This window comes from Dermacentor variabilis, chromosome 1 (genome assembly GCF_050947875.1).
Source record: "Dermacentor variabilis isolate Ectoservices chromosome 1, ASM5094787v1, whole genome shotgun sequence".
In the NCBI taxonomy this organism is placed as follows: domain Eukaryota; kingdom Metazoa; phylum Arthropoda; class Arachnida; order Ixodida; family Ixodidae; genus Dermacentor; species Dermacentor variabilis.
The window spans coordinates 235302836-235321893 of NC_134568.1; the positions used below are offsets into that span (position 1 = coordinate 235302836).

Below are 19058 nucleotides of genomic sequence, written 5' to 3' on the forward strand. Positions count from 1 at the left end.
GTCGTTTCGGCCGCCGCCAAATTACTGTTCTGGGCCACCTCGTTGACGATTCCGGAGTACAGCCTGATCCCGACAAAACTCGAGCTGTCCGAGACTTTCCGGTTCCGAAGACAGCTGCAGACGTTTGAAGTTTTGTCGGGTTATGCTCGTACTTTCGTCGTTTTGTTCAAGATTTTGCGGCAATCGCTGGACCCCTCACTAATCTTAAAGGCGTACAATTCTCGTGGGGTACTGCAGAAGCTGCCGCCTTCTCTCATCTCGTCACTCTTCTCTCCTCACCACCCATTCTCGCCCACTTCGACCCTGATGCCCCTACAGAATTGCGTACAGGTGCCAGCGGTCATGGCGTAGGTGCCATCTTAGCCCAGCGTCAGCGTGGCCAGGATCGTGTTATTGCTTATGCGAGCCGCCTCCTCACACCATCGGTGCGCAACTATTCCATTACGGAACGAGAATGCCTTGCTGTAGTCTGGGCAGTTGCGAAGTTCCGTCCTTACCTCTACGGTCGCCCTTTTTCCGTAGTCGCTGACGATCATGCTCTCTGCTGGCTCATCCCTAAAAGATCCTACAGGCCGACTTGGTCATTGGGCTTTGAGACTACAAGAATTTTCGTATTCCGTGGTCTACAAGTCTGGCCGCCTGCACCAAGACGCTGACAGCTTGTCGCGTTACCCTGTTGACGACCCTGACTCCTCCAATATTACCAGTGCTGCTTGTGTATTCTCTGTGTCGCAGTTGCTTCATTTCGCCGACGAGCAACGTCGTGACGCTTACATCAGAGCACTCATCGACCGTTTTGAACGCTCTCCGGCCGACGCCACACTACGCCTCTTCGTCTTCCGCGACGGTACTTTGTACCGTCGTAACCTCCATCCGGACGGCTCCGAGTTCCTACTTGTCATACCTAAACACCTCCGCTCAACCGTTCTAGAAGAGCTTCACGACGCACCAACGACAGGACACCTCGGCGTATCTCGAACCTGTGACCATGTATGTCGCCGTTTCTTCTGGTCGGGCCTTGCCCGTTCCGTATGACGTTACGTCACCGCTTGCGAACTCTGCCAACGACGCAAGAAGCCTTCCCAGCTCCCCGCTGGTTGCCTGCAGCCGCTTGACATCCCTGCCGAGCCCTTCCATCGTGTCGGCTTAGACCTTCTCGGCCCATTTCCGGAATCTACATCAGGAAACAAGTGGGTTGCCGTCGCGGCGGACTACGCGACCCGCTACGCCGTAACCCGCGCTCTTCTGACCAGTTGCGCAACTGATGCTGCGGACTTCCTCCTGCATGATATAATTTTGATTCATGGTGCTCCCCGTCAATTGCTAACAGACCGTGGCCGTACGTTCTTAGCCAAAGTCATTGACGACATCATGCGTGCCTGCTCAATACAGTATAATTTTACCACCTCCAAGCCCCCTCAAACGAACGGCCTTACTGAGCGTTTGAACCGCACCCTTAGACATGCTATCCAAATACATTTCACACGACCACCGTGACTGGGACCGGGCTCTACCTTACATCACCTTTGCATACAACTCTTCCCGTCTTGACACTGCTGGCTTTTCTCCTTTTTACCTCTTGTATGGCCATGAACCGACGCTACCACTAGACACTGTGCTTCCGTCCACCACAGCATCAACTAGTGCTTATGCCCGTGATGCTATCGCCCATGCTGACCATGCTCGCCAACTTGCGCGCGCTCGTCTACAAGTCTCTCAAGACAAACAAAAGCAGCGCTACGACATCCATCACCGTGATGTCAATTTTGTGCCCGGCACCCTCGTGTTGCTTTGGTCACCATCGCGTAAAGTTGGCATTTGTGAAAAACTGCTTTCCTGCTACACAGGCCCATATTGCGTGCTTCGCCAAGTAACCGATGTCACCGACGAAATCGCTCTAGCCACGCCCACTACGTCCTCCGCTGTGACAACCAGTGACATTGTTCACGTCGCCCGACTCAAAACCTACAACTCTCCACACGCCTTGAATATTTAACAGCACCGTGACGGCGCTTTTGCCGCCGGGGGGTAGTATTACGATATCATCGAGCGATGCTCAAGGGACGAGCCGCCGCGAGAACGACGACAAAGTGGGTCTGTGCGCTTGGTGCGGGCGAGTGTTGGCCTGGTGGTCTGGCTCCAGTGTAAATACCCTGTATATAGCCTCTTTCATCCTTGTTTTTCCACACGTAACAATATGAAGAGGACAAGAAAGCATGAGGAGAATGTGGAAGAAATAAAGGAAGTGCAAAAATGCAACTGGAGCTATATGGCCAATGTAGCAGGAGAGAGCAGCTCAGCTATGCTCTGGGTTGATGGATGGCGGAAGGAGCTGGAGGCCGAATGGAGCGGAGGGTTCATGGAGACAGTGACAACCTAGTGGACGCCGTGCTTCAGCTACCACGGCTGTGACCTGTAAGCTGAGCAGCAGCACCACCGAAGGCCACAGCTACAGGTTGACAGCACCATCTCCAAGACTTCCTGCCGCTACGATCCGCAGGCTAGTGTAGTCGGCCGGGCGATCCAGGTGCCTCGGTCAGTCCACCGCCTTGACCAGATCAACCGCGGGCTGAACGTCAGACAAAGCGACGTCATATCCACAACACATCAGTGTCACATATCGACGTGTCATTGGAAACAGCGACGACGAGGTGACAAGGCCAGGTCGGTAGACTCAATGGAAACATTTTGGACTTATCAATGCATTGTATCTGAGGACTTCGTGACAATATGGCCACCTCGCTGCTCGTGTCTACTTGTCGGCCACCGTGAGTGCACTTAACACATTCTGGCAATGTGCGTGGACTCAAGTGGCATTTCTTTCGCGCTGCAAACCTACATGCACGTCCTTTTGGTGACAATGCATCACTGCAAAGCTCCTGCTTTTCTGTAAATGATGTGACCGATGTCTCCACTTTGAACACATTCTTGGGTTCTTCAACAAGTACCACCCAGCTGCTCGTGCTCGATCTGCATTTAAAGAGTGGCCTAAATGGCATGGACAACATTGCACTGCTTTCACGAACGTCAGAATTCGCCTCACATCGCACCGATGCTTTCTATCGAAGTCATTTAGGACACTGCCTATACAGCAGGGGGGCCCTGTCGCCACAGCGCAGACGTGCCGATGCACCGACGACACACCGTGAAGGCCAGAATGGAGTGGGCGCATGAAGTTATAGAATAAAGAGTTGATTCTTGCATTTCAACATGGCAGCACCGCCACAGAGTCTTTGCTGCCACAAGAGTACGTCACAGATACCATCACAACTCCCATTTTCCACATATTGAGTTTCCTACAAAAATTACTAGAGCGAACTCTGGCGCTAGTGTCTGGGGAAGCAGCAAGTATGACTGTTCAGCCGGCATGGAATTTATGGCTAGTAAATGGATTTCCCTTAACTTCATCCCCCCCCCCCTGTTCTGGCTCCAAACAGGCTTGGGAACTTTCAAATTGATCGTTTGCAACAAAATATTGCATTAGAAATGCAAAAGGCTGTTGTATATTGTTACGCGAAGGACGGGGCAGTAAGACGAGCAGCTATTTACAGGTTATACTTACAACAGCGGTTGCAGCGCTGACCGGTTAGATTCGCAGCGCGAGCCCAGTTCGTTCTTCCTCCTCCTTTCTCGAGTTGGCGCTCACACGCCTCGTTGAAACAATCAAATGCCACACGCATGTAGCAATATATAATGCAATATTATATAACAGTTCACAATGATTTTGCATGTGCATAGGGTCTTATTGACTGCCGCATTTATAAAAGTAGAAGCATTTCAAAATTTAGGCCACTAGTGGCATACAAAGCATAGCAAATAAAGTCGCAATAATGTCTTTCTGGTGGTGCAATCTACGTTCTCAACAAGTTCAACAGAAGTTCATTTGCCACGGCATCCCTAAGCTGTCACCCACTGCAGGTATGTACATATGCTCCAGACACCTAGTCGTACTCTCAATGCAGACCTTGGAAAAAACAGGACACAGCAGTTTTGCACTTTTCTGTGTTGCAATGAATGGTGATTGCAACAGCACCACCACTAATGGGCTGCATTATGCATGCCAAATATATCCTAAATTCGGTGCTTTCCAGTACGATGCAAAATAAACATAAAAATTATTGACTAGAGGAGTTTTCCAGGATCTCTAAGAACAAAAAACTAATAAATAGTGTACAATTATTTCCAAAAAGTTATTTTGCATTAATAATTTCTTCACTGTGTAAGCACCATGGGGGGGGGGGGGAGAAAATGGTGTGCAAAAAAAAAATATGCAGAGAAAGCTTTTTTTTTTTATTCATAATAGGAATACATAGCTTTCCCAGGCCAAACATGAAACAATCTCTCCAAACTGGGTGATGCTTGTGACCAGTGCTACTTAAAGCTGGTGCTGACCAATGGACAATGGACAGCTTTTAAAAGCAGCTCCTGGTTTCACTTCCGTTTCTCACTTCAACGGTGCCGCGGTCTGCTGACATGACCTGAAGGGCCTGGTCTCGCCTGTTCACCAGCAGGATCCACACTGTTGGAACGAGCTTGATGTGGGTGGGGGAGAAAAAATAATAATTGTTAGTCACTTCTTTGTGAGTGTTCAGCTTGATCACCAAATAACAATTTCAACCTATAGAAAAATAAAAAACAGCAGCTCTCCGCAAATTGCAATAACCTTTTCCTATTGAAATGGAAGTGAACAGCTATGTACAAGCTCCCTAAACAAAGGCATAGGCATATGAAACAAAGGCTTTGCATGTAATCAACTTATTTTGCAACTGTTTGTCATGTGCACAGAAGAGTACCATAACATGCACGGTGAAAAAGTTCTAAAACATATGTAGACATACATGCACGTTTATTTCGACTAACACGTGCATGTCTTTAGTCTCATGTTCCTTGTTCATAAAATGTCCTCTGAATTTTTATCTAATGGTAAGCTCCACTACTCTATATATAGACATCTGACAGCCAGTGAGTGCCATTTTTTAAAAGCAAGCCCTCCAACCCATCATCACTGTTGGAACGGCTGAACAATCTACACACTACCACCGATACTACATGATGTAAAAGACGGACGAATGAGCTTGATAGACAGAGCACAATTAATTAGCCCTGTTTATGAGTCATGTCCCAATTTCTCATGATGGGCCAGAGTTGAGCGAGTGCACATGACATAGTACCAAAAAGTGGCATATCACAGGCATTGCATGCTTTCTCACAAGCTGCTGCATTTCACGCGCAACACGCAGGGCTTGTAAAAAGCATCGGACACAAATGTCAAGGACAATTGAAAGATTTCCAGGTCAAAATACGAGGAGATTCATCCGAGCTTCAGTCATAACATAAATTAAAATGTATTCAAATCTTCTTAACTGTAATTATTCATACCTAAGCAGCCACTGAATAGCACACAGGCTTCAAGCTCTTCAGGTGGCTTTTCAAAGTAGACTTTCCCAATCTAACAATGTGAATCCCCTTGTGGCACATATTAAAAGTAATATTAAAGCCAAATGGTTGAAACTTGCTTTCCTCCAGGCATTTCTACAGCCCATGCCTAAAAAAGGGGGCCATGATGGCTGCAATGTAAACCAACTAGTAAAACAGGTATCGTTTGGTCGACTGATCTGGTTTTGTGTAGTATTACAATGGAAATGGCGATAAAGACAGCCTGTAATATGAGGCTGTTGCCATTCCAGACTGCAATCGCTTAGCGAAACTCTCAAACAAGAACCTACACTGTATGGGATCGTTTCCCAGTAGACAAGTGTCCACGGCATAGTGTTGATGCGGAGTTTGTTACTTTGAATGTTCACAAGTCGCCTCCAAGCCGTTTTCAAGAAATTCAAGAAGTGTATTCATATTCAAGGTGTATTAAGGGCCCTTGCATCTTCCCCCCCCCTCCCCTCCTAATTTCAAGTGTTTTCAAGGACACCACGGAGGTGTAAAAACCCCGAATATGTTACTCTAAGCAAGTGCACTGATAGAACAGCTCACAGTTGTCATTTAAGCATTCCCGCAAGACCAACATACTAACAGTTCAATTCCAGCTCCTGGACAGACATTTTTAAAATCTTCATTTGTCTTCAGCTGCAGGTAGATTTAGCTTAAATTCCTGTAAATTCCAGAAGCACCATTCTTCCAACTTTTTCAAGGATATGAATAAAGTGCAATTACATTCAGTTAACCCTTTCCCTACCTGAGCTTTCCCTGAGCTGAGCTTGTCCACACAGTTTGTACCGCTCCCACAGAAGACAAACTGGGTTTGTCCACACTCTTTAACAACCGCTTGTGCACTGCCACTGTCAAGATACCCTGGTGAATTTTGTTTAGTTCTTTTTGGTTTCAACAGATGGCACAGTAAAGAAATGAAAAAAAAAATGCATTCAAAGCTTTTATATTGGATAAGTAACGTTTTGATGCTGGTAATTGGAATTTAAAAATGGCATCCTGCTCTGTGCATACATGTGTCGGCCATGGCTTCGCTCCGGAAAAAATGAAAAAAAAAAAATGTTTGTTTGCAGAAGATTTGCCGGACTCAGTACAGTAAAGAAGAAGCTCGATTTTTCTCCAAGAGTGGCAGCGATGATACTGAGCAGCATCTCAACGTGTCAGCAGTGGACAAGGTTTGTTTTCACGGCCGTGCCTGGCATAAACGTACCCGTGACAGAGGATGAAAACTGTGCGCCGTATTTTAAATTGTTTCTAACGAACGAATGAACAGTTTTCATTCTCCGTGAAACCAACCGCTACACGAACCTGGTGCAAAGAATGTGGAGTAGCACTCTGCACTATTCTGTGCTTTGAAATGTACCACACCAAGTCTACAATTTAGGGATCTGACGTCCTTTGCCACAAGCACGAGCCCCACTTGTCACAGTATTGTTTTTGAATTTCCAGAGACATCTTTTGCAACGTGGACTACAGAAAGTTTGAGACTCTGCTGTGCAATGCAGTGAAGCCAATCCTCTTTTCATGCTTTCAAAGAAATATTTTGTATGTATCTTACAAATAAAGTGCTCTTAAGGATATTTTTTGGTTGTTTCAAAGTGCATACAATTATTTAGGCAAACAAAACAATCGGTATTTTTGTATTGTTTTTGGCCGAAAAACTCTGTAGGGAAAGAGTTAATATGGACTTCCTCCTCGCGTTCAGCCCACTGTGTTATATCGAACTAATGGAGCGACAGAAGTTTTCCAAGCGACTACTATTGCACATGGCCACATAAATGAAATTGCTTTTGAGAACTGATCTGATATATAGTCAATCTTTTTGCACAAGAGAAGGTTAACAACTAGTCAGTTTCCTTGCAGAAGTGACAGCTCATTCCAATTAAGCAGAAAAAAATTGTGTTGAGCAAGATGTCTAGAGGCTTTATTTTTATTATGCAATGCCTGAAATACAATTTACGCAATTTTAAAAGCCTATTTTTGGTTCCAAACACTTTTCAGAGCCTAAATATTCAGTCCCAACTCATCAGAGATAGCATTACATAATATACAACAACGAATAATGACAGAAAAGTGTTAGCACTCAAATGCATGTGTTTTATTGGTTACGGACACTACCCACAGCATTTCACTGCAAGCCATCAATGACGTCTGAGTGAAGTTCTCAAGGTGTGCCACGTGCAAGAATGGCAGACTACGAGATGCAAGACGTCGCAGCTGCTATACAGCCTTACACAATGAGCACTGAATCGTATCCACATGATCAGCTTTAACTGAAAGTTGATATGACCACTAGAAGATAAAACTATGGCCACACCTAGGCTGCCAAAAACAATTAGTTGCAACTGCAAAGTCAGTATACAGCCAGTGTACAGTGCGCCTTGAAGTGTTTTTGCATTTTTTTTTTTATTCTAACCAAATATATTTGCCTCACTTTAATCTGAGCCAGCCCAGTGGCACTGTCACTTTGCATAAATTCAAAGTAATTAGGAATGGGTGCCTCAAGTTCTGCTATCATCATCATCATCAGCCTGGTTACGCCCACTGCAGGGCAAAGGCCTCTCCCATACTTCTCCAACAACCCCGGTCATGTACTAATTGTGGCCATGCCATGCCTGCAGACTTCTTAATCTCATCCGCCCACGTAACTTTCTGCCGCCCCCTGCTACGCTTCCCTTCCCTTGGGATCCAGTCCGTAACCCTTAATGACCATCGGTTATCTTCCCTCCTCATTACATGTCCTGCCCACGCCCATTTCTTTTTCTTGATTTCAACTAAGATGTCATTAACTCGCGTTTGTTCCCTCACCCAATCTGCTCTTTTCTTATCCCTTAACGTTACACCTATCATTCTTCTTTCCATAGCTCGTTGCGTCGTCCTCAATTTGAGTAGAACCCTTTTCGTAAGCCTCCAGGTTTCTGCCCCGTAGGTGAGTACTGGTAAGACAGAGCTATTATATACTTTTCTCTTGAGGGATAATGGCAACCTGCTGTTCATGATCTGAGAATGCCTGCCAAACGCACCCCACCCCATTCTTATTCTTCTGATTATTTCCGTCTCATGATCCGGATCCGCCGTCACTACCTGCCCTAAGTAGATGTATTCCCTTACCACTTCCAGTGCCTCGCTACCTATTGTAAACTGCTGTTCCGAGACTGTTAAACATTACTTTAGTTTTCTGCAGATTAATTTTCAGACCCATCCTTCTGCTTTGCCTCTCCAGGTCAGTGAGCATGCATTGCAGTTGGCCTCCTGAGTTACTAAGCAAGGCAATATCATCAGCGAATCGCAAGTTACTAAGGTATTCTCCATTAACGTTTATCCCCAGTTCTTCCCCATCCAGGTCTCTGAATACCTCCTGTAAACACGCTGTGAATAGCATTGGAGAGATCGTATCTCCCTGCCTGACGCCTTTCTTTATTGGGATTTTATTGCTTTCTTTATGGAGGACTACGGTGGCTGTGGAGCCGCTATAGATATCTTTCAGTATTTTTACATACGGCTCGTCTACACCCTGATTCCGTAATGCCTCCATGACTGCTGAGGTTTCGACAGAATCAAACGCTTTCTCGTAATCAATGAAAGCTATATATAAGGGTTGGTTATATTCCACACATTTCTCTATCACCTGATTGATAGTGTGAATATGGTCTATTGTTGAGTAGCCTTTACGGAACCCTGCCTGGTCCTTTGCTTGACAGAAGTCTAAGGTGTTCCTGATTCTATTTGCGATTACCTTAGTGAATACTTTGTAGGCAACTGACAGTAAGCTGATCGGTCTGTAATTTTTCAAGTCCTTGGCGTCCCCTTTCTTATGGATTAAGATTATGTTAGCGTTCTTTCAAGATTCCGGTACGCTCGAGGTCATGAGGCATTGCGTATACAGGGTGGCCAGTTTCTCTAGAACAATCTGCCCACCATCTTTCAACAAATCTGCTGTTACCTGATCCTCCCCAGCTGCCTTCCCCTTTTGCATGTCTCCCAAGGCTTTCTTTACTTCTTCCGGCGTTACTTGTGGGATTTCAAATTCCTCTAGACCATTTTCTCTTCCATTATCGTCGTGGGTGCCACTGGTACTGCATAAATCTCTATAGAAGTCCTCAGCCACTTGAACTATCTCATCCATATTAGTAATGATATTGCCGGCTTTGTCTCTTAACGCATACATCTGATTCTTGCCAATTCCTAGTTTCTTCTTCACTGCTTTTAGGCTTCCTCCGTTCCTGAGAGCATGTTCAATTCTATCCATATTATACTTCCTTATGTCAGCTGTCTTACGCTTGTTGATTAACTTCGAAAGTTCTGCCAGTTCTATTCTAGCTGTAGGGTTAGAGGCTTTCATACATTGGCGTTTCTTGATCAGATCTTTCGTCTCCTGCGATAGTTTACTGGTATCCTGCCTAACGGAGTTACCACCGACTTCCATTGCACACTCCTTAATGATGCCCACAAGATTGTCATTCATTGCTTCAACACTAAGGTCCTCTTCCTGAGTTAAGGCTGAATACCGGTTCTGTAGCTTGATCTGGAATTCCTCTATTTTCCCTTTTACCGCTAACTCATTGATCGGCTTCTTATGTACGAGTTTCTTCCGTTCCCTCCTCAGGTCTAGGCTAATTCAAGTTCTTACCATCCAGTTCTGCTATAGTGGCTCGTTGGTTCTGAAACTTTGTATGTACAACAATTTTCACTTGAAACAAAGTGGATACTGCAAAATTATTAAACTCTTGAAAGAGTCAAGAACAGTAATGAATATTTTTCAAAATAAGCCGCCATTAACATTAAAGTGAACAGTTGTCTTTTCTACACTCAGCACCTACGCTGTTTACTTTGTCTGCACCTTGAATGTTGAACCCCCCATGGCCCACCCCCTGCTCCCAACCACTAACACCTTCTGCAAGGCACTCACCTTTTCCTTTTTACTGCGCTTTCTCTACTCAAAAATGCTAAAGTGATGCTGGCAGCTGTTCACTGTCTATGATGTGCAGCTGCTAAAAGTTGTGCACGTCTCAGAAGTTTTTGTCACTTACCTCTCAGCGACCTCGGAGCAGGCCTCGCAACAAATTTTGGCACCTTCATTCGTTCACTCTGCATTTGTTCCATCTGTAAGATGGCAAGGAGTAAGTGATGAAATATGCACATAGACTGTGAATGAAGGTGTAGTACAATGATAGTAAAGTAGGATGACAGAAGTACTGTCGTGCTTTTATTGTGATTCTTATTTCATGGCTGTTTTTATTTTAACCACAAACTATGTTTACAATGTTGCATAGACCAAAGCTTCTCATACATATCAGAATAGCTTCTAAACTGTTTGTATCACATATCAAAGCACTGCTGATCATTCAGGAAAACACCCATGCTAAGAAGCTTAGCAGCATTTGTGGTAGGTTCACTGCAGACAGAAGGCATCATGGGGTTTTTGGAACTTTGCCAAGTCTGACAACAAGTAAAGATAATAATAAAGAACATAATGTCGACTTGCCCGAACGCCCACTAAAGATATCAAAAGATTTTGTACTCTACTAGCAAGGCCTCTGGGCCAGGCCTCAGCGGAGCTGGCGTTCTTGGTAACCATACAATTTGCTTCCTGTTGTGCTCGTGCATATTCCTGCTTGACTAAGGAGCACCACTACTTGTGCTCAACAAGTGTTATCAATTCAGTATCACTACGGTCGTGCATTGCCATCTTCTCAGCCCACAATTAGTGCCACGCCTAACTGTGCTCCTCTTCCTCCAAGTACACTCTGCTCCTCGCAGATGCCTACTGTGTCTAGCAACGACTTCTCACACAGTTATGTAAACAGCCACTATCAAATGTGCATAGTAAAGACTGCAGCTTTGAACAAATTTGCTGCCCTTATCACCTGTACCATTTGGCCATTAAAGATAAGAGCAAGAAAATTTTGGTTGACTACTGCAGAAAACAATCAATTTTAGGTCTTGCCACATTTTCGGTGCTGTGGTAGTCACAAAGAGAGTCCAGGATTATGTGAAAGGAATGTAAGTCTGTATGTGACCGACCAGAAGCCACTGCATGCACACACTTATGAAGTTTTAGTTGGGCCAAGTGGAAAAAAAGAAACCGCATGATAGGAAGCTCCAAACTAAATGTGCAAGTTAAAAATTGCACTTCAGCTATATAACCTAAACTGAGTGCAATGTACAGTTAAGATCACATAAGATGTGTACTCTTCAGGATGCCACAAGATATAACCCATGATTACCATAAAATTTCAATTCGATATTATGCATTACAATGAAGTGCAAAAACAGAACAAGTCTTTAGCAAGTTCCCTGTGCTGCTTACATGTTAAAAATGAAATAATCTATTCCTAGTAAATTTTTTCTTCTTATCTGCATGTTTTCAGTTGGGCACCTTTACAACAAAGTGCTTCAGACCTTCAAAATATTTTGTTATCAAGGTCACTTCATTGTAAAGATCACGCACCACACTGCTCACAATAGAGCAGGTTAAGCATGTTCAACAAGAGAAAACCTCTATTTAACATAAGTCCAAGAGAAGCACGCGTCCGCGGGGAAACGTGCGAGTGATGCAAGGTAACGTTCCAGATGATCAAATGCAACTATCGCCTCTCCCGACAAAAATATTCTCGGTTCGTTCCCACGCTTAACACTACCATTGCCTTTTTTTACCTCTGTGTCCTTTCTATCCTAGATGGCTTTAAATACTTCGTAGGTCATCAGTTAAGATTAGGTACATCATGTCGTCAAACTGCAACGCATTCGTCAGCCATTGCACCCTGTACTGTTTTACAACATGCAGCGTACGAGTTGAGCGATTCCTGGAGCAGTGCAGCAGGACTCAACACTTGCTATCCATCGGCACACTGGTCAAATGCATCACAGGCACTGCTGTTAGTGCTAACACAGAGGCCAGCACAGTGGCATCTGTGAAGGGCAGTGGCAGTACCACTACATAACATTCGTTGTAGAGCAAGTCAGCTATCGGGGACATATAAATTTCTTTAGCCAAGGCCAAAATGTGCTATAAATCCCAAGCCCACCAACTTACCCTCCCCACCTCAACCCCTGCCCTCGCGAGCGCCTAACTGCATTACAGTGAGCTCGTTCCCCTTCCCCTCTATCCCTCTGCTCGCGCTGGAAGGTGGCACTCGTGAAGCCACTATCGTTCTTGTCGCACCCTCGCACACTTTCACCTACACTTAAAGCACAAAGTGCGCGAGACGCGATGGGATCTTATCGCACTTGGATTTTATACAGAACATAATGCGGCTCCACTTTGGTGGCCCAGGGCACTGTGTGCTTTAGGTGCGAGCGAAAGTGTGCGAGGGTGAGACAAAGATAGTGGCTTCATGTGTGCCACCTTCCCGCGCATGCAAAGGGAAAGAAGAAAAGGGGAGTGAGCTCACAGTAACATGATCAAGCACGCGCCAGGGGGTTGAGGGGCGGAGTAGGGGGTAAGTTGGCATGTGTCCCGGCCGTGGCTGCGCATGGCTGTAAGCGCGGCTGAACGCATGTGCACTGCACACCCTGCTTTAAAGGTAATTTGCCGCGCGCGTAAAGAGTGGGCGTGCTGAGACAACGTGGCATTATGTAATCTGTCTTCCCGCACATTTAGTGTTGGACGTTGCGTAATCTTGAGTGTCAGTGACCTGTTGTAGCGAGAGGCGAACCATTCGCTCCCTGCTGCCGGCACTTTTCATCCCAGCGTCGTCCTAGTGCGGACAGTGCTCTCAGCCGCGGAGGCGGAGTGCAAGCGAAAGCATGGCTGGCTTCGCTTAATTCATACCGCCGATGTGAAGATATCGTCGACGGGGCACGAAACTGTATCATTCGTCGCCGACTCCCAAATTTGTCAAAATGAATCGTTTTCTCACTCAAACTTGCTTTTTTCAATTGCCCAATAATTCAGAAAATTCTTCAGCCCCTTTCCATGCAAGAAAAATCGATTGGCGACTGGACTCATTTGAATAAACATTCGAATTTAAATATAAAATTTCGATATAACGAAGCAAATTGCAGATTTTACAGACTTCGTTGTATCAAGGTTTAACTGTATTATTTTTATGGTCCTCTCTGCATCTGAAAAAATTAGTTTGACTGCTTGTATAACTACTACTATAATGGAAAAAATGTGGCAACACTGTTTTGAGGGATACAGGATGTAGTGATGGTATTGTATATTTGAAAGTTTGAAAGCTATTTGAAGAGACTACTTGGTTACTAAGCCAAAGTGCCAGGTACCTTCTTTCGGAAACCTTCTAGGCTTTGTTGGTGTCTTTCAAGTGATGCGAGTCGGAATGGCCTCGGTTTTGTAGGTGGCGCTGATATGTTCCTTGGCCGGAATACTTGAGTGGGGTCAGGAGCAGGCCTGGCAACAAAGTGGCTTGTCTGTAAGTGTGAGAACAGATAAAAATGCATATGAACCTGGCAGTGAAAACAAAAGTTAACAATTGGCAAAAAGCAGCTACTAGCATTACCACTTACATAAATGGTGCAATAAGAGAACTTGTACATGGAGACCTAAATATGGCCAAAGTACTTGCAGCCAGTGTTGTAGCCAGAAATTTATTTGAAGGGGAGGAAGGATTTCTCCGCTGGCTACTACCCCTCACCCCCAGCTCTCTCTCTCTCTCTTTATGTATGTATGTATACAAATAATGGAAAAGTCAATGCACTTCTTGGGGGAAAAAAAAAGAAGAAAAGCTTTTTATTGTAGACATTTTGGCCGCAGCGTGACCTTTCTCAAGACTAGCAGAAAGAGCAGATCAACAGAACAATGTGTTTTTACCATTGAACAGCTTCGCCTGTCTTGAGAAAGGTCAGCCTCCAGCCGAAACATCGACAATAAACAGTTGTTTCTCAAAAAGTGCATGAATTTTTTAATTATAACCTTGCGGCAACCACAGATATATTAACCTTGAAGTTATACACTCAGACCTTGATATAACAAAATAACAGACATACCGAAGTAAATAAAATTCCCCTAGAGATGTATATATCTAAAACCTCATTTTAACGAAATGAAATTATCCTGCCCATAGATATAACGAGCTAGTAGATTTGCCCCCAGAACCAAAAGATACCCGACCGTTGCGCACCGAGTACATTGCTCTCCGTGGAGTTCGGCACTCGTTCGCCGCGGCAGTTCAAGACTCCCACATCCCTGCGTTGAAAATTTGGAGGATGCTTAAGCCTTGTCTTTAATAGTGGAAAGCAACAGCATTCAAAAATCCCTGACTGCTTCTCACGCTTCCTGGCAACTGCAGCTTATGTAACCGTTATGTTTACCGGGAAATGATGGCAGCGAACGCCACGCACGAAGGCGAGCTTTTTGATAGAAACACGACCTCTTGCATGGGCCGCAGATGTGCGAAGGCAAGCACCACCCGTGTGGTGTTGCAAGGAATCGGGCGTGCTGCTCTATGAATAAGCACAGGCAGCAGCTCACTATTGCACTTCTCCACAGACATATGTCTCTTGCACGTGCCTGGCAGCATGAATCAGGCAGGTATGAGTCGCGCCAAGCTGTGTGACTACACACGGCGGTGTGAAAGATTAGTCCATCCATTTCTACGCAGCGCACCACGGAGGCAGGCACAGCTAGGTGCGGCCTTTGAGATCTCGCTGGCAGAATCTCGAGGGTCATGCGCAAGCCTGCGCGAGTCCCGCCATGATGCGTGGCTGCGCACAGTGGTGCGAGATTGGTACATTCACTTCTAGCTTTCTCTATGGTGCGCTGCACGGGCAGCTGCAGCTGGACCTGGCCTCAGAGGCCTCCCTGCCGCAATCTTGCAGGTCACGCACAAGCCTGCGCAAGTCTCACTATGCTGCGTGGCTACACACAGTAGTGCGAGACTAGTGCATTGACTTCTCGCCTTTTCTGCGGCATGCTGCACAGGCAGCCACAGCTGGGCTTGGCCTCGGAGACCTCCCCGGTGCAATCCCGGAGGTCACACCCAGGCAGCTATTTAAAGGCTGTCACGGTCACTTCTCCCTCTCCCAGCGACGTGTCGCGCAAGCTGGCAGCTGGGCATACCTTCCGAAATTGCATGGGCATTGGTGCAATTTTGCCTGAACCAAACCGGCACGACGAATGATGATGATGATGTTTGAGGTTTAATGGCGCAAGGACCAGGTGTGGCCAAAGAGCGCCATGCTAGTGGTATTGAATATGTCGTGGTCTGATGGGTTCTGTGAATTTAATGTGACGTGGCTGTAAAGGGGCCTAAAAGAGTTGGTGCAAATTGCATAAAGATTACACGTAATAAAATTATGGCAATGATTTATGACGTGTACTATGATCACGAAAATGCATTAAGAAATAGTGATGCATTATATAAAATATGCGAGATGCTAAAATTGTCTAAGAGCACTACTGCCTCGCCAGAGCCCTTGAAACGCAAGGGCCGAGAGGCATGTGCTATACAGAGAATCTATCCTAGCAATATCCTCTGGAAAGAGGACGCGCTACGAAATGAATGGGCTTATAACATGTAGTACAACATCTTTTAAGAGAGCGAGGACTGCTGTGGTCTTAAAAAGCGGTTCTTCTCCAAGAAACATAGCCGGATGCAGGGGAATACAATGGCGGTATGCAAATGGGAAATGTTTCCTCCTGTCTCTTTCGGCTTCCCGGCACTCCAGCAAGACATGGAGGACGGTCAGCCGATCGCCACATCTGCCGCAGGTTGGAGGCTCGTTACCGGACAAGAGAAAGTTGTGAGTGCCAAATGTGTGTCCTATTCTCAGTCTAGTGAATAGGACATCTGTTTTTCGTATTTTCGTAGTTGGGTGCCAGGGACCTAGCTTCGGCTTAATTAGGTGGAGCTTATTACTTGTTTCTGTGTCCCACAAGCGTTGCCAGTGGCTTCGGAGTTTGTGTCTTAGAAAAGGCTTCATGTCTGTGGCAGGGACAGCAGCAGAACGAATACCTTGCGATGCTATTGATTTGGCAATCTCGTCGGCAAGCACATTTCCCTCGATTCCTCTATGTCCAGGAACCCAGCATACTACTACATGCCTATGTGATAAGTAGATGTTACATAAGAGTGAGTAGAGTTCATTGAAGACAGGATTAGTATGCTTTTGAGAAGAAATGAGTGCTTTTACAAGGCTTAACGAGTCTGTGAATATGATGGCTTTGTCCAGTTTCAGTTTCTTTATATGTTTTACTGCACACAGTACTGCGTGGACTTCTGCAGTGAAGATACTTGTTATGGGGTTCAGCACGTCAGATTCAGTAAAAGAGGGCCCAACAGCAGCGTAGGATACGCCAGCATGTGATTTTGATGCGTCTGTGTAAAACTCGGAGCAGGAGTACTTCAGTTGAAGCTCCCGGAAATGCATGATAATTTCAAGCTCAGGAGCGTGCTTTGTGACCTTTAGAAACGATACGTCACATTCTATCACCTGCCACTGCCAGGGCGGTAATAGCTTAACAGCAGGAATTAGGCGATGTTCGAGAAATGGGACGTCCATTTCTTCGCCAAGTTCTCTTACACGTATTGAGAAAGGTAATCTCAAAGAGGGTCTTTTACGAAAAAGTGTTTCACACGTCAATTCGTTAACGGTTGTGAAACACGGATGTTCCTTATTAGAGCGTACTTTCAGGAAGTAGTTAAAGCTGATGTATGTTCTTCGAAAATGGAGTGACCACTCATCGGACTCGACATACAGACTTTCAACAGGGCTTGTTCTAAATGCGCCAGTGGCCAGGCGGATTCCCAGATGGTGAACGGGGTCTAACATCTTTAGTGCGCTCGGGGCGGCAGACTGATATACTATGGCACCATAGTCGATTCGTGATCGAACTAGGCTCCTGTAAAGATTCAACAGGCATTTCCTGTCGCTACCCCATGTTGTGTGGGATAGGATTTTAAGTAGGTTCATTGTTTTTAGACATTTTGTTTTTAGACATTTTAGGTGTGGAATGAAGGTAAGCTTGGAGTCAAGTATAACACCTAGAAATTTATGCTCTTTGTTAAAAGGAATTTGTTGTCCGCCCAGCTCTAGAAAAGGATCTGGGACCAGGCCTCTCTTTCTTGTGAAGAGAACGCAGGAACTTTTCTGGGGGTTGATTTTAAATCCATTTTGGTCTGCCCACATGGACAACTTGTTTAGGGCCTGCTGTACCTGTCTCTCGCAGACTGAGGTTGCAGGATTTGAAACCTATTTGTATATCGTCTACATAGACGGAATAAAAAATAGCTGGTGGTAATGATGCACGAAGCGTGTTCATCTTTACGACAAAGAGCGTGCAGCTCAGTACGCCACCCTGGGGTACCCCAGTTTCCTGTATGAATGTACGCGACAGTGTAGGACCTATTTTCACCCGAAATGTACGGTTCTCTAGGTAGCTCTCTATGATAGTTAACATATTGCCGCGGATGCCCAGCACCGAAAGGTCGCGCAGGATTCCGTACCGCCAGGTTGTGTCGTATGCTTTTTCCATATCCAGAAATACAGATAGGAAAGATTGTTTGTGTACGAAGGCATCGCGAATGCTCGCTTCGATACGCACGAGATGGTCGGTTGTAGATCGCCCTTCCCTAAAACCGCATTGAAATGGGTCAAGCATTTTACTAGACTCTAGGAGATGTATCAGACGGCGATTGATCATTTTTTCGAAAAGCTTACAGAGGCAGCTTGTAAGCGCTATGGGACGGTAGCTAGTGAGCAATGAAGTGGCTTTACCATGCTTCAAAATAGGGATCACAATAGCCTCCTTCCACTTCGATGGGAGATAACCAGCAGCCCAGATATCATTGAGAAGTGTAAGTAGTGTGATTTGTGTGTCGGAGTGCAGGTGTTTAAGCATATCATACATGATTCTATCGGGGCCCGGTGCAGAGCTCCGACATAATGACAAGGAGGCTTTAAGTTCAGCAATGGTAAAAGGGCGATTATAAGGATCGTTTGGCGTGCATTTCCGATTCAGAGGCTTGAGTTCTTCTATTTCTTTATATTTAAGGAAGTTCTCTGAATAGTGAGTGGAGCTAGACACGCGCACGAAGTGTTCACCCAGAGCATCAGCCTGGTCTTGCAGGGTATCGCCTTGTGTGTTTACCAAAGGCAGGGAGTATGTTTGTCGCCCTCTTATGCTATTTACCCTGTTCCAGACTTTGGCCTCATCTGTATACGTGTTGATACCCGATAAAAACTTCTGCCAACTGTCTCTTCTGGCCTGTCGGCGGGTTCGCCTGCCTTGTGATTTTACTTTTTTAAAATTGATGAGATTCTCCGCAGTGGGGGAGGCGCGTAGCAACCCCCACGCTTTGTTTTGTTTCTTTCGAGCGACCCTACAATCGTCGTTCCACCACGGGACACGCCGTTTACATGCCAAGCCATTTACTTGTGATATGCATTTATATGCGGCATCTATTATGAAGGCTGTGAAAAGCTCCACTGCAGCATCAATTTCTAACGAAGACATGTCAGCCCATGAGATAGTAGTAAGAGATCGAAATTTCTCCCAATCAGCTGTCTCAATCTTCCACCTAGGAGCGTGTGGTGGATATTCGTTTTCTTTAGGTGATCTTAGCAGTATAGGGAAGTGGTCGCTGCCGTAAGGGTTGTTGGCAACTTCCCATTCAAGTTCAAGCAGTAGAGACGGGGAGACTATGCTAAGATCT

The 19058-nt window shown here is 45.6% G+C and overlaps 1 protein-coding gene and 1 long non-coding RNA gene across 2 annotated transcripts in view; one reads left to right on the forward strand and one right to left on the reverse strand.

Moving 5' to 3' along the window:
* Positions 1-131: 131 nt before the first annotated feature.
* LOC142559764 (uncharacterized) lies at positions 132-7019 on the forward strand. Its single transcript, XR_012823243.1, has 2 exons — positions 132-3918; positions 6513-7019. It is a non-coding gene; the product is annotated as an uncharacterized LOC142559764 (long non-coding RNA).
* LOC142559750 (uncharacterized) overlaps positions 4268-19058 on the reverse strand; it is an 88397-nt gene continuing 73606 nt past the window's right edge. Inside the window, exons 11-13 of the mRNA XM_075671356.1 lie at positions 13669-13815; positions 10470-10542; positions 4268-4532 (exon numbers count right to left, since the gene is read on the reverse strand). Of these exons, the coding sequence (XP_075527471.1) occupies positions 4450-4532; positions 10470-10542; positions 13669-13815 (303 nt within the window). The 3' untranslated portion in view covers positions 4268-4449. The remainder of the gene's footprint in view (positions 4533-10469; positions 10543-13668; positions 13816-19058) is intronic.